This window comes from Octodon degus, unplaced genomic scaffold, assembly GCF_000260255.1.
Source record: "Octodon degus isolate 3935 unplaced genomic scaffold, OctDeg1.0 scaffold00028, whole genome shotgun sequence".
In the NCBI taxonomy this organism is placed as follows: Eukaryota; Metazoa; Chordata; class Mammalia; order Rodentia; family Octodontidae; genus Octodon; species Octodon degus.
Window position 1 is genome coordinate 19611593 of NW_004524604.1, and position 12691 is coordinate 19624283.

At 44.7% G+C, this 12691-nt stretch overlaps 1 protein-coding gene across 3 annotated transcripts in view; it reads right to left on the bottom strand.

Moving 5' to 3' along the window:
* Nucleotides 1-12691, bottom strand: part of LOC111816206 — a 71105-nt gene that overhangs the window by 24924 nt on the left and 33490 nt on the right. For all 3 annotated transcript variants that reach the window (XM_023713017.1, XM_023713018.1, XM_023713019.1), the window contains exons 6-7: nt 9583-9678; nt 1011-1137 (exon numbers count right to left, since the gene is read on the bottom strand). In XM_023713017.1, the coding sequence (XP_023568785.1) occupies nt 1011-1137; nt 9583-9678 (223 nt within the window). The remainder of the gene's footprint in view (nt 1-1010; nt 1138-9582; nt 9679-12691) is intronic.

Consider the following 12691-nt stretch of genomic DNA (forward strand, 5'->3'; position numbering starts at 1 on the left):
TTCCATCCCCAAAAAAAAAAAAAAAAAAAAAAAAAGGCATAATATATCTGTAATGTATTAAATTCAGTAATATATTAAAAAGGTAATAAAATGAGATTTTCTGATGTAATTATTTTAAAAAGAGCAGGAAACTATACAGGTATAAAATCTCCCCATCCTTCCCGAATAAAGAAATACATTAGGGAGGGAATCTTTTTTCTAAAACCATTAGCTGCTGTTCATCATACCCTCAGGCCTCACACCATGGCTGGATGCCTCAGTGTCACCCCCAGGTGCTGCAAGTGTCCCTATCTGCAGGGCTTTCTGGAGCCCTCTCTATCCAGCAAGTTCTCCCAGTGAGTTCTCCTAATTACTGGAAGAACTTGGCTGCAAGCTCTGGCTCTGGCTTGGCCCACTGAAGATGTGGGCTCTGTAGTGCTGGAGGGGAGGTGCCTGCCTAAGGTTGTCAGGATAAAGAGGGCTACAAAACATTCTGTTTTCTAGAGGCTTCTGAGAATTGCTCCATCTTTCTGCTTGGGGAGGCTGGGATAAGCTTAGTTACTCTTGGGCTGGGGGGATGGCTCAGTGGAATAAGCACTTCCCTGGCAAGCGCAAGGGCCTGAGTTCAATCCCCAGTTCCGAAAAAAAAAAGCGTAGTCACTCCTGAGTAAGCCTCCTTCCTACTTGGATCACACCACCCAAATTTTAGTTAAAAATCTGGACTTTAAGGGATGAAACCCTGGAGGTCACCCCTGCTGTCCTGGCCCAGCTGCCAACTTCAGCTAGTGTGGTCATTGAGACCCTGCTATGGGTCACACATAACCATCACCCTGTCAGGTGCCAGGACCAAAGGGGCTCAGTGCTTTCCTCTCAGAGCCAAGGAGCTTCACTGGAAACACCCAAAATTACGAGACTACTGTCCCCCTGACTCAGCATAGGTGCTGCTGAAGAGCGCGCATGCCCGCACGATTCAATTCAAAGCACTTCATTTTGGAAAATGAACGAATAAAACCTCTTACTTTGCTACTTACCACGTCAGCATCCGAGTGAATTCCAACAAGCTTCCTTCTTCCCCCTTGCTATCTATGCCATTATCTGCCAAATGCAACTTCACCAACCAGGGACCAGGTTCAGCCAAACATTTTCTCTTCTTGATTTCTATAAGAAGAAAATGAATATTTTGTTATTTTTAGTCAGTAGTTTTTCTGTTTATTACCTGGTAGGTAAACTGATTTTTTTTTTAAATTTGCATTTCTTGGATTTATATCAGGGGAGAGTCATTCTATAACACAGTCAAGAGGATACTTTATTTTTTTATATGTGATCTTTAAAGTCCTTCATTCTCTACAGTAGGAGTCCCAAACTGCTTTACATGAAAGGAATCTGCACCTCAGATTTAGACACCTTTAGTCTTTTTTTTTAAATTATTTATTTATTTTTATTTATTACATTTATTTATTGTGTGTGTGTGTGGCCAGCTCAGCCCACCAGGGGGCGGGGCTGGCTGGCATGTGGTGCTGGGGGATCGAACCACGGTCCCTGTGCTTTGCCAAGCTTGTTTCAAGTAGGTGCTTTAGACCACTGAGCCATCTCTCCAGCCCCACCTTTAGTCTTATTAAAGAAGAAAATCAATGTCTCTAGAAACTCCTTGGTGGAAGATGAATGAGCTGTCAGTTGGTCTGGGGACGTGATAGCCCTTAGAAAGGAATGTGGCTCTTACAAAGAGATTTAGCCTTTTAAAGGAGTCTGGAAAAATTTCTTGTTTTTGTTTTTAAACTCTGGAAGAAAAACGTATGGAGGAGAAAGGTCACCGTGCCTTTCTGATTCACGACGCAGGTCAGAAGTCCTGGGTCTGCTTCACCTCATCAGTCTATGCAGCTTTTAAGAATTTGTTGCCGGTGCTATGGACTGACATCATGCTTGCATTTGGTTTACTATTTCAAGCTTAGGAGTTTGGTAAATGAAGAAACAAAAGGGATGGAGAAAGAGAAACAGCAGTGAACATAACACGGGTTCACCGCTGAGTCGGTGTGCACACAGGTGTGCACAGACTACATGCACTTTATCTCTAGCCAGGTTCTGCATCCGGGGATCTGCTGCAAAGCTAGGGGAGAGACAGTAGCAGATAATATATCCACTGATTGTACAAATTACAGCCTAGGGCTGGCCAAATAGCTCAGCGGATTAAAGCACCTGCAAGCAGGCGCAGGGACAGGGGGCTTGATCGCTGGGCCTGCCTTGTGAACCCCACCCCCGGGGTGCGATGAGACAGCAGTTGAGACTGGGCCTGGTGGCACATGCCTGTAATCCGAGCTCTTGGGAGGCTGTAAACAGGCGGATCACTATGAGTCTGATCTACTAGTGAGATCCTGAACACTCTGTAGACCCTTCCCTAAAATACAAAAAAACAAAAACAAACAAACAAAACCCCCCAAAACCAAATTATAGCCTCAAAACACAGTGAGTTCACATTTAAAAAAAAATTTATTACAACAGAAGACATCGCATTTTCACTAGTCTCCCTCCAGGTACTCCCTACCTTGCTGTTTCTTTCTTTCTTTTCTTTTTTTTTTTTTTTTTTTTCTTTTTTTCGTAACCAGGAATTAAACTCAGGCCCTTGCGCTTGCCAGGGAAGTGCATATTCCATGGAGCCATCTCCCTGGCCCCTCCCTACCTTGCTTTGCATGCACTTATCTCATCATTTTTGTGACTTCCTGAAGCATTTCTGCGAGTCCTCTTTTGTGGGTGTCTTTAGTTGTGCTGTTGTGGCTGCCTCCATCCCTTGAATTAGGTCAAAACATTTACCTTTCAGGTCATTTTGACTTTGGGGAAGAGCCAGAAGTTGTAAGGTGTCAGATCTGGTGAAAAAGTGAGCGAGGAGACACCGTATATTTTCGTGAGCCTGCCTTTTCATCGGATGGCACTTGATAACAGTGATAACCATAGTTTTTATCAGACCTCATGAAGATACTAGTGAAAGAGGACTTCCAGCGCTGCTTCAGACAGTGGCAAGAACTATGGGATGAGTGTGTCAGGACACCAAGGGGAACATTCTGGGAGGGTTGCCAGCAATGTGTCTTTCACTGCAATACATTTGTATTAAATTATTTTTTCTAATACATTTTAAAAAATTAAACATTCACTGTATATTTTGATTACCTCTGGAATCATACAGGCATTTAAGGCCATTAAAAAGGTCATTTAGGGCTGGGGAGATAACTTAGTGGTCTAAGCGCCTGCCTGGCAAGCACGAGGACCCGGGTTTGATCCCTATTACTGTATGCCATGCTGGCCACTGAACTCAGGCATGGTGGCACACACCTGTAATCCCAGGGCTGGGAAGGCTGAGATAGGAGGATCACTACGAGTCCAAGCTGTATAGCAAGACCCTGTACCAAACAAATAAATAACAAAAGATATATTTAAAAAATTTTTCTTAAAAAGGGTCATTTAACTCTACCCTAATTTATCCACCATTCTGACTTGAGAGCTTAACCCCAGTATTAAAATTCATTCAGTATTCATCAACTATTTTTTACGCCAAGCACCGGTCTAGGTGTTGAGGCTCTAGCTGGGAACAAGAAGAACAAATTGGCATGTCTTTTCTTTTTTTCAATTGTTTTTCCTTTTTTTTTATGTATTTGGTACAGGGTCTCACCATGCAGCTTGCCCTCGTAGTGATCCTCCTGTTTTCAGCCTCCCCAGTGCTGGGATTACAGGCATGCCCATTGTGCCCCAACTTGGTGGCCGGCTCAGCTCACCCTGGGGGCCAGGCCTGCATGGCAGGCAGTTCTGGGGATAGAACCCTGGTCCCTGCACTTGCCAAAGCAGGTGCTTAGTCTGCTGAGCTCTCTTGCCAGCCCTCGGCATGTCTTTTCTGAGCTGACACTAAGGGAATGCTAACCAGTGTGTGGGAAGACTTGGTGACAGTCAAGTAAGTGTGCAGGCCTTGGAGGAAAATTTATATTTTACAGAAAGGCAGTACATGCTTGCTGAAGCTGGGCACAATGATAGCAGCACCACTGTGGGAGGCTCAAGCAGGAAGGCGGCAAGTTCAAGCCCAGCCTGGGCATCTTAACAACTTAGTGAGCCATGCCTTAGAATAAAAAAGGGCTGAGGCTACGCTCAGTGCAAAGGCCCTGGAACGACACACACAGGCTGAATTCCATACAGCTGCCCAACTTTGCAGTGAAGAAATGTTCTCAGCCAGTCTGCACCCTAATGTAGCCAGGGTGGCCCAAATGCGTGTCCTCGGTGGAAGCGAGCTCCAAGCCTGTGATCGAATGGGGAGAGCGTGCCTCACGTAGGAAAAGCAGCACAGCTTTCCCCTGACTGACGCTCAGACAGGCAGCAAAGCCACCTGGGCCCGGAAGAATAGCCCAGTGTACTGGGTAATGTCGCACCCTCTCCAGTGCCCCTCCGAGAGGGCGGGTCAGGAGGACAGCGAAGCTGCCTCAAGCAGCTCAGGGCTTTAGGGCAAGAAAAATCAAAATTTTCTCCGATGCAAAACAAATTCCTTGGGGTAAGGATGAATACATAATTCTAGATCCACCCCAACTGTATCTACTCTGATCCATTTTAACCTAATGCACTTTTTTTTTTCCTTTTCTTTGCGGAGCCAGGGATTGAACTCAGGCCCTTGCGCTTGCCAGGCAAGTGCTTATTCTATTGAGCTATCTCCCCGACCCCTAAGCCTACATTTCTTTAAACAAAAACAAGCTCTAGTTTAATTTGTACCTTCTGGCTCAGGAATGTAACACTGACATAATTATGCCTAATTGTACTTCAGGGGCCAAGCGGTGAGGTGTAATATGTGGAATGCTCAGGTTTAACACCTACCTCTCAAAAATGAGTGATTCCCAGAAAGTCGCTCTGAACCTGAATTTCCTCATTGGTAAACAGATATAATAATCCCCATCTTCTCGAAGGATTGAGGACTGAATAGAAAGCACTGCGAGACAACAACTGTCTGGGCTCACAGTACAGAGTCAATATGAATGACTTGTCTCTTGGTGTCATTTCTAAATTTTATGAGTCCCTGAATCAATGAGCGCAACCTAGTGGATTAACCCCCAGGCAAGGCGTCCTTCCTGTGACCCTGCTCCCTGAGGAGCATCTCTGTCCCCAGCAAGCCTTCCCGAAGCGCCTCAGATCTGCCGTGGGCTTCTGACCGGCACTTCCTCCCCTTCTCTCCCAGCTGCCCCGACAGTCCTTGAATCCAAGACCTTTCTCAGGCTCCACAACACCACGCATCTGGGCTCTACTTGCGTCGCCATGCTCTCTGCACTCCGCTTCATCTTCTCCTGCCTGAATTAGAGTAAAACCCTCCTAACCAATCTCCATTCTCCAGATATTTTGCCTGCACACTCTTCAAAGCTGTCTTTGCACACAGGACAAAGCCAGTTCCTTGGCAGCGTTCGTGGCTTTAGCCATGTGGGCTCACTGGCGCCCTCCAGCCACTCCTGCAATGTCTACTACGCAGTGCCTGTCCTGCTTCCCACATGGCTAACATTCCATCCGTGTACTTTCATCCTCTGCGGTCCCCTCTGCTTCCAACCTCGTCTTGCCAGCAGAAAAACTTCTCATTTCCTCCAGCAGACTCTATGTGGGCCTGTATCCAAAGGTCAAAGGTCAGTTTTCCTAGGCTCAGCATTACTCCAGGGAGATTCCTTACCTGGTCTCTCCTGGGACCCTAGAACTGGCGGGCACCACACATTCTGGCAGGGGCTGCAAGGTTCTGCTACACCACCACTGCCTGCTTATCTCTGGATGCCACATCCTCACAGGACCTTCTCCTTGTGGTAGAATTTTAACTTGTTAAAAATAACTTCTTTCCATTGATGAGGAACATGTGTAATTTCCTGTGTAATTCCCGGTTTCATAAACCAGAACATAAACTCCATTTGCCTGATTACAGGACTCCAGAAAGCACAATGTAATTAGAGTTGGACGAGTCACACCTTGGAGCTCAGAATCCATGTGTGGAGGTTGCCACTATTCAATCCTAAAATGAAGCCCCGAGTAAAAACATTTTGGGATTATAAACAGCAACTCCCTGTTTTGGAAACAATAAAGCTGTTTTGAAGATTACATCTTGCACTTTTGAACTTGGCCCTTGCATTCTTCTACTGGTGATGGCAGCATTTTTGTGGATTGTAGCCTTGATATAAGCAAAAATGCCTTATTTGGGGAGGTGAATTTGCTGCTTGGGCCACCTGGTACTGTCATAAAGGCTTCAAATTTATGGAAGGACCATTTAATGGTTGGATGGTTTGCTGTCTATGTGTCTAAGCTGCCTCCTGACTCTTGGGCTTTGAGTCCTCCAGAATGAAAACAGCCTGGAAGACCATGGTGTGGGGTTGGGCTAGGCCTGGAACAGGCCCAGCTGACTCCTTGGTTCCCAACGCTTCTTTCAGGAAGTAGGAGAGCTTGATGTGACATAAGAGGCCTGGTTGGAATGGGGCACAGGAAAACCTCTTTATCTGCAGATGGTCCTCAGCAGCTCTGATAGCCTTCTGCATCTTCTCTTTCTGGACCTTACAGGTTTGTGACCAGGCATGAACCAAGTGAGACACCATCTGCTTGAGGGTAGATCAACCTCAGGCCCAGGACTCCCCTGATCCTGTGTCTCTGTGGTACCAACAGCCACAGGTGCAGAGCTGAGTCCACCTGACTCTGGATGAGAAGAACAGAGGTGAGCTGAGGCCTGTCTGTTCTGGGGTTTCCAGCCCAGGAAGGAGACACCTCGGCGCCTGACTGTGCCCTCTGATTTTCTTCTCTGAACAGAATAGATCCGGAGTAGGCAATCATTTTGTGAAGTCTAGAACAGTAGACCTTGAGGTGTGGTCCCTGGAAATGCATACCACATCCCCAAGTGGGGATCTCTGGCCCTGCCTCAGGCCTACTGGCTCAGGATGCTGGGGTGGGGGTGCCTGGTGCTCTGTGCTTTAAGGAGTCCCCAGGTTCATAGAAGTTGCTCAAGTTGAAAAGCACTAGGCTAAGGATGCTTCCTGCTCACTGGGCCTCTGAAGCAGGACATACATGTCTAAAGCCTCCAAGCATAGAAATAGAACATGTGCTTTTTCTATCAACTTATAAATACCTGCTCCACGTAAAGTGGGCAAATTTTTGTAATTATTACTCCAAATGAGAGGTGTAAAGCGAGGGTCAGGGTTGTGAATGGGGTTCTGGTTCATGCAGTTTTATGGGTACAACTTTCCAAGCAGCAGGCCAAAAGTCTCCTGTCTGCCAAAGGAAGTGCAGAAGAGTAACTTGGCTGGTTCCAGTTAGGGCCAAATGGAAGCCATCTGGATTCCTCACCCTGGAGGGTGATGTAAATCAGCTCAATCTGACCCTTTCTTCGGGACAAGTAGAACTCTTCTTCCAAAGACCAAATATCCCCTCATACATCTTATGATTGCAGAAGCAGTTGTCCAACATGGAAAGGTATTAAAAAATTTGTCCTGTAAACTCTGGAAATATAAAAAGTAAACACATATATGTTGTTTATTTATTTATTTGGTGGAACCGGAGATTGAACTCTGAACCTTGCCCTTGCCAGACAAGCGCTTATTCTATTGAGCCATCTCCGCAGCCCCAAAGTAATACAAATTTCACAGTATTTGATATATAGATTTTTTTTTTTTGAACTAGGGATTGAACTCAGGCCCTTGGGCTTGCCAGGGACACGCTTATTCTAACTGAGCCATCTCCCCAGCTCCAACACATATATGTTGGATACAAAGTTCTTTCTAGTGAGTCCATGGGGAACAAAAGGCTTTCACGGCTTCCGTTGTCTACTGGGTTAAATTCAAACCCTTGGCCTGGCACGCACGTTCCCCTGCATGTGGCTTTTCCTCCCACATCCTCTTCTTCTAGTTAAACCCACCAGCTCCTGGCTTACACTCTCAAGGCCTTTCCTTCCTCAGATAGGCGCTTTCTTTCTGCACCGTATCAGCTTGCTCATTAAACTTTCTGCCCAGTTCTACCCCTAATGTAGAATGTCCACCTCTGAATTTCAAAAACTTGCCAGCACCATCCAGTGAAAAGCCTCAGTTTACATCAGACAGCAGAGGCAGGGTCTGATAAACTTTCTCACTTTACATTTTCATTTGGCTCTTCAGACCAAAAAATTTGCAATTTTCTAATTCAATGCTATTTCAAGGATATGGGAAAGAAAAGAGTATACATAAACAGATTAGAATTAGCAGATGCAGGGGCCGGGAGTTCGATCTCCAGGCCTGCCCTGCTGACCCAGCTCCTGGGGCACACTGTGATTGAGACTGGGTATGGCAGTGTGCGCCTGTAATCCCAGCTCTTGGGAGGCTGTAAACAGGAGGATCACTATGAGTCGGATCACTATGAGTCGGATCTATGCAGTGAGACCCCATAGGCCCTGTAGACCCTGTCCTAAATTTAAAAAAAAAAAAAAAAGATTAGAATTGGAGAAGAGAAAGCCAAATGATAAGTTTCAGTGGATGACCACTCCTCCTACCCCCAAAAGAAAAAGAAATGGTCTATCTAAAGCAAGAGTGAGCCAAGGAGATGGTTCAGTAGAATAAGCACTTGTCTGGCAACCACAAGGGCCTGAGTTCAATTCTTGGTTCTGAAAAAAAAAAAAAAAGGGGCTGGTGAGATGGCTCAGTGGTCTAAAGCACCTATTTAGAACAAGCTTAGCAAATCACAGGGACCATGGTTCAATCCCCCAGCACCACATGCCAGCCAGCCCCGCCCCCTGGTGGGCTGAGCTGGCCACACACACACACACACAAATAAATAAAATTAAAAAAAAAAAAAAAAAAGAGGCTTAAAGCGGGGGCCGGGGAGATGGCTCAATAGAATAAGTGCTTCCCTGGCAAGTGCAAGGGTCTGAGTTCAATCCCCAGTTCTGCCAATAAATAAATAAATAAATAATAAATTAAAAAAAAAAATAAAACAAGAGTGATGTAAAGTAGCTTAGTTCCCCGAAAGCTGCGTTCTAGCCGCACTCAGTGACGATCTCATGCCCTGGCTTTAGACTTGCAATATGGAGACACTGGACCAAGGACCCCAGGAGCACAAAGCCTTCATTTTGCAGTACAGGATGCTGAGACCCAGGCCCCAGTGGAAGTGTCAGGAATAGGACTGTGGCCCTAGATATTTAGCTGGAACCTTTTACTACTGGGCAGCTTCTCACTTAGTTGTAACTGCTCAAAGGCTACGGAGTTGTGATTTCTTAAAATTCCTTCAAAATGCCTCAGTTTCTGACTATAAATAACAGCCAGGGGAGAGGCTCCCAGTTGAATTTCCGAGGTCCTGTGCGGTGTCCCCTGCAGAGCTGTGCCCAGGCCATGCCAGACTTCCTGATTCTTTTTGTGGAATGTTGAGTGTGTCCAGGATTAATTCTTCTGGTGGATGTGATGAAGCCGTTCTTGTGTAGTTTGTTGGACATCATAAGACATTGAATTTTATTTTACTTTATTTATTTATTTTTTTACCTCTCCTTGAGTTTTTCTCTGTGGGCCAATTACCCAGGAGCAGGAACATACGGCTCAAGAAAGGGGAAATGAGTTAAAGGATGAAGGGAACAGAAGAATGGCTGGAACAGACAGCAACAAACAATACCTTTTTTCCTCTTTTTCTTCCCTGAAGTAGTTGTCACTGTGGCAGCTTGAGATGATTTTGCATTTTGGCTCAAAGAGGAACTTCCCTTCTGGATGGCTGGTTGGAAAAAAAAAAAAAAAAGGAAAGAAAGAGGAATAGTAGCCTGTTCCCAGAGGGACAGTAGGCTTTGGGCGGCTTTGGCGTTTCTCATAAGGCAGAACTGGCTGGACTGCTGTCACGACCACGGCAGCTCAGCCAGGTGCTGTTGCTTTCTCTGCTCTCTCGGGGTGAGCAGGTCATGGGGCCCAAGTCAGCATCCTGCCAGGGCTCATGTTAATGCTCCCTTAAATGCATGGTGGTCCTTGATAAAAGGAGCTCTGTAGTCCTGGGATTAGTAAGAACTTAAGAAGGAGATGTATTTGGGGGCCTCTTTTAAGCCCTCATCCTTCTGGAGTCCTTTCTCTCGTACTCCACAACCAGTGTGTAGGAAACAGCCAAGTGCAGCTTCCGACCCCTCCCACCACCTCCCTGCTACTCAGGCCCGTCCCCCCTCACCGACCAACCGTCGACAGCAGTACCTAGCAGGTCTCCCGGTCTTCCTTTCCTGGACTCCCACACTACCTGCATAATTTTAAAAAACACTTTGCCTTTCCTCCCCGTTGTCACCTTCTGACAAACTGGAGCATGTGTACATTGATTACACCTTTTAAAAACAGCCCCATTCCGCCACACACACACATACACCCACCAGCAGGTCACACTTGCACACTCGGGCATCTGTGCTCCCAGCCCCTCCCTGGGACAGAGATCTTGTTTTATATACCAAGCACCTAGAAGAGAATGTGGAGTCTACCAAGGACACACACGCATTGTACAGCACACAGAAAAGAAAGAAAGGCACATGGCTACTCAGAAGGCTTTTATACACCAGAATGTGTAATTACGAAAATAAACTTGCTGCTAAGTGGTGGCGCACGTCTATAATCCCAGTGACTCCGGAGGCTGGGGCAGAAGGATCATGAGTTCTAGGCCAGGCTGAGAAAATTAGTGAGAGTCTGTCTCAACTAAAACATAACTAAAAAGTGCTGGGGATGTAGCTCAGTGGTAGAGTGCTTACTTAGCAACCACCAAACTGTGGGTTTGTTGTTCAGCATTGAAAAACAAAACAACACAAGATTTGTTATTGGGTTGTGAGTCATTTGGGCCCCCTGGGCTGTCAGCAGCACAGACCCATCACACCTGCCTGCTGCTCGAAGATAAAGTTACGGCAAGCCCTGAGCGTAGTAGCTCTAGGACAGCCGGGAGAGCCAACATACGGGCCTATAAAACAGCTGTCCCAGATGTTTTCGCGTGTTGTGAATGCAGCTCAGTAGTAGAGCACTTGCCCTGGGCTCCACACTCAATGCTAAACAAACAAAAAATTGTTCTTATAACATCCTGAAAGAATATTGAAACTCTTACTATAACATTTTATGCACTTTTAGATTTCTTTTATTTTACTGTTTGTGGTACTGGGGATTGAACCCAGACCTTCAAACTGAGCTATATTCCAAGCCCTTTTTAAATTTTAAGACAGGATCTTGCCAAGTCTCTGAATTGCCCCAGGTGGGCTTGAACCCGTGACTCTCCTGGGTCAGTTGCACAGAGTGCTGCATAACAGGTTCATGTCACCATACCCAGATGCTATTTAAATTTTTCATTATAAGTTTTTAAATTCCAAAAAATAAATTTTGCCATACGGCAAAAGTTGATACTTAAAAATAAATTTTTTTCTATCATTTTCTTAACTGTATTAAATGGAAATTTAACTCCAAGGAAAATAACATAGAATACAAGAGAATTCTTCTTTAGCAATTGAAAAATTTACATTATTCTCTTTTCTTTTTGTGTTTTTATTTGTATTTCCATTCTGTCTATTCCACAGAATATTATACCTTAACGTCTTAGCCAGTGTGGTGGTGCAGGCCTGTGATCTCAAGTAGTACTCTGGGAGACTGAGGCAGGAACATCACAAGTTTGAGCCTTGCCTGGGCAACTTAAAAGCCCTTGTCTCTGAAAGAATCTATCTATCTATCTATCTATCTATCTATCTATCTATCTATCTATCTCTATGGATTGATCAGTTGATTGATCTATATGTACCTATCTCAATCTATATCTTTATCTATATCTCTCTATGTGTTTATCTCTACCTATCTCTATATCTGTCTATCTATGTAGTATATTCAGCATGTAGACTTTATTATTTAATCATAATTTTTTCCCCCATCACTTCTCTTCTCTAGGTATAGTTTAGTGTGGAAGAAAAAAACAAAACCCTACTTTCATACTGGTTTTTGCCTTGGCCAAGAAAATTTTTTGCTGGTGGTATATAGACAGAAGTTTCCAAAGACATTGTATATGTCCATTCATCATTTTTGCTTTCCTGTTTCTACTAAGAAAAATATTAGATAAGGTGTTTTCCTTCATCCTGGTCTAACTTGCATCTGACAATCAAGTCCAGCAAAGCACAGTAGCGGTAAGCCTACAAGAACCCAGAAAGCCTACAGCAAAACTCTTTCATATTTTTCCTTCTTTCATGATAACTTCATGTGCTTCTTTAGCATAAATTCAGAGTTTCACTAACTCCTGTCATGGCAAAAGGATTTGCAAGATGCATCAGTGAAAGAGGTGTGAGAAGGGCTTATTAGAGGGGGATGGAGAATGCAGTCAAGAGTGGGGTGTGGGTGCTCAGAGAAACAAGGCACAAGAAAAAGAAATTTTGAGGGGTTGGGGAGATAGCTCAATAGAACAAGTGCTTGCCTGGCAAGCACAAGGTCCTGAGTTCAATCCCCAGTTCTGAAAAAAAAGAAAGAAAAGAAAAAAGAAAAGAAATTTTGAAGACTGGGGATATAGCTCAGTCTAAAGGCCCTTGGTTCAATCCCTACTACTACCAAAGAAGAAAAAAAAGAAGGAAGGAAGGAGGAAGGAAAAGAAAGAAGAAAAAAAAAAAAAGAAGAAAGAACTGTTTTAGGAATTATTTGGTAGGGTTTATCTGTGATAAAAGGGCTACATGTACAACTACATAAATTTAAAATTTTTTCTTGGGATCATAATTCTTTCATGTATTAAAAGTTTCTTCTGAAGTTAA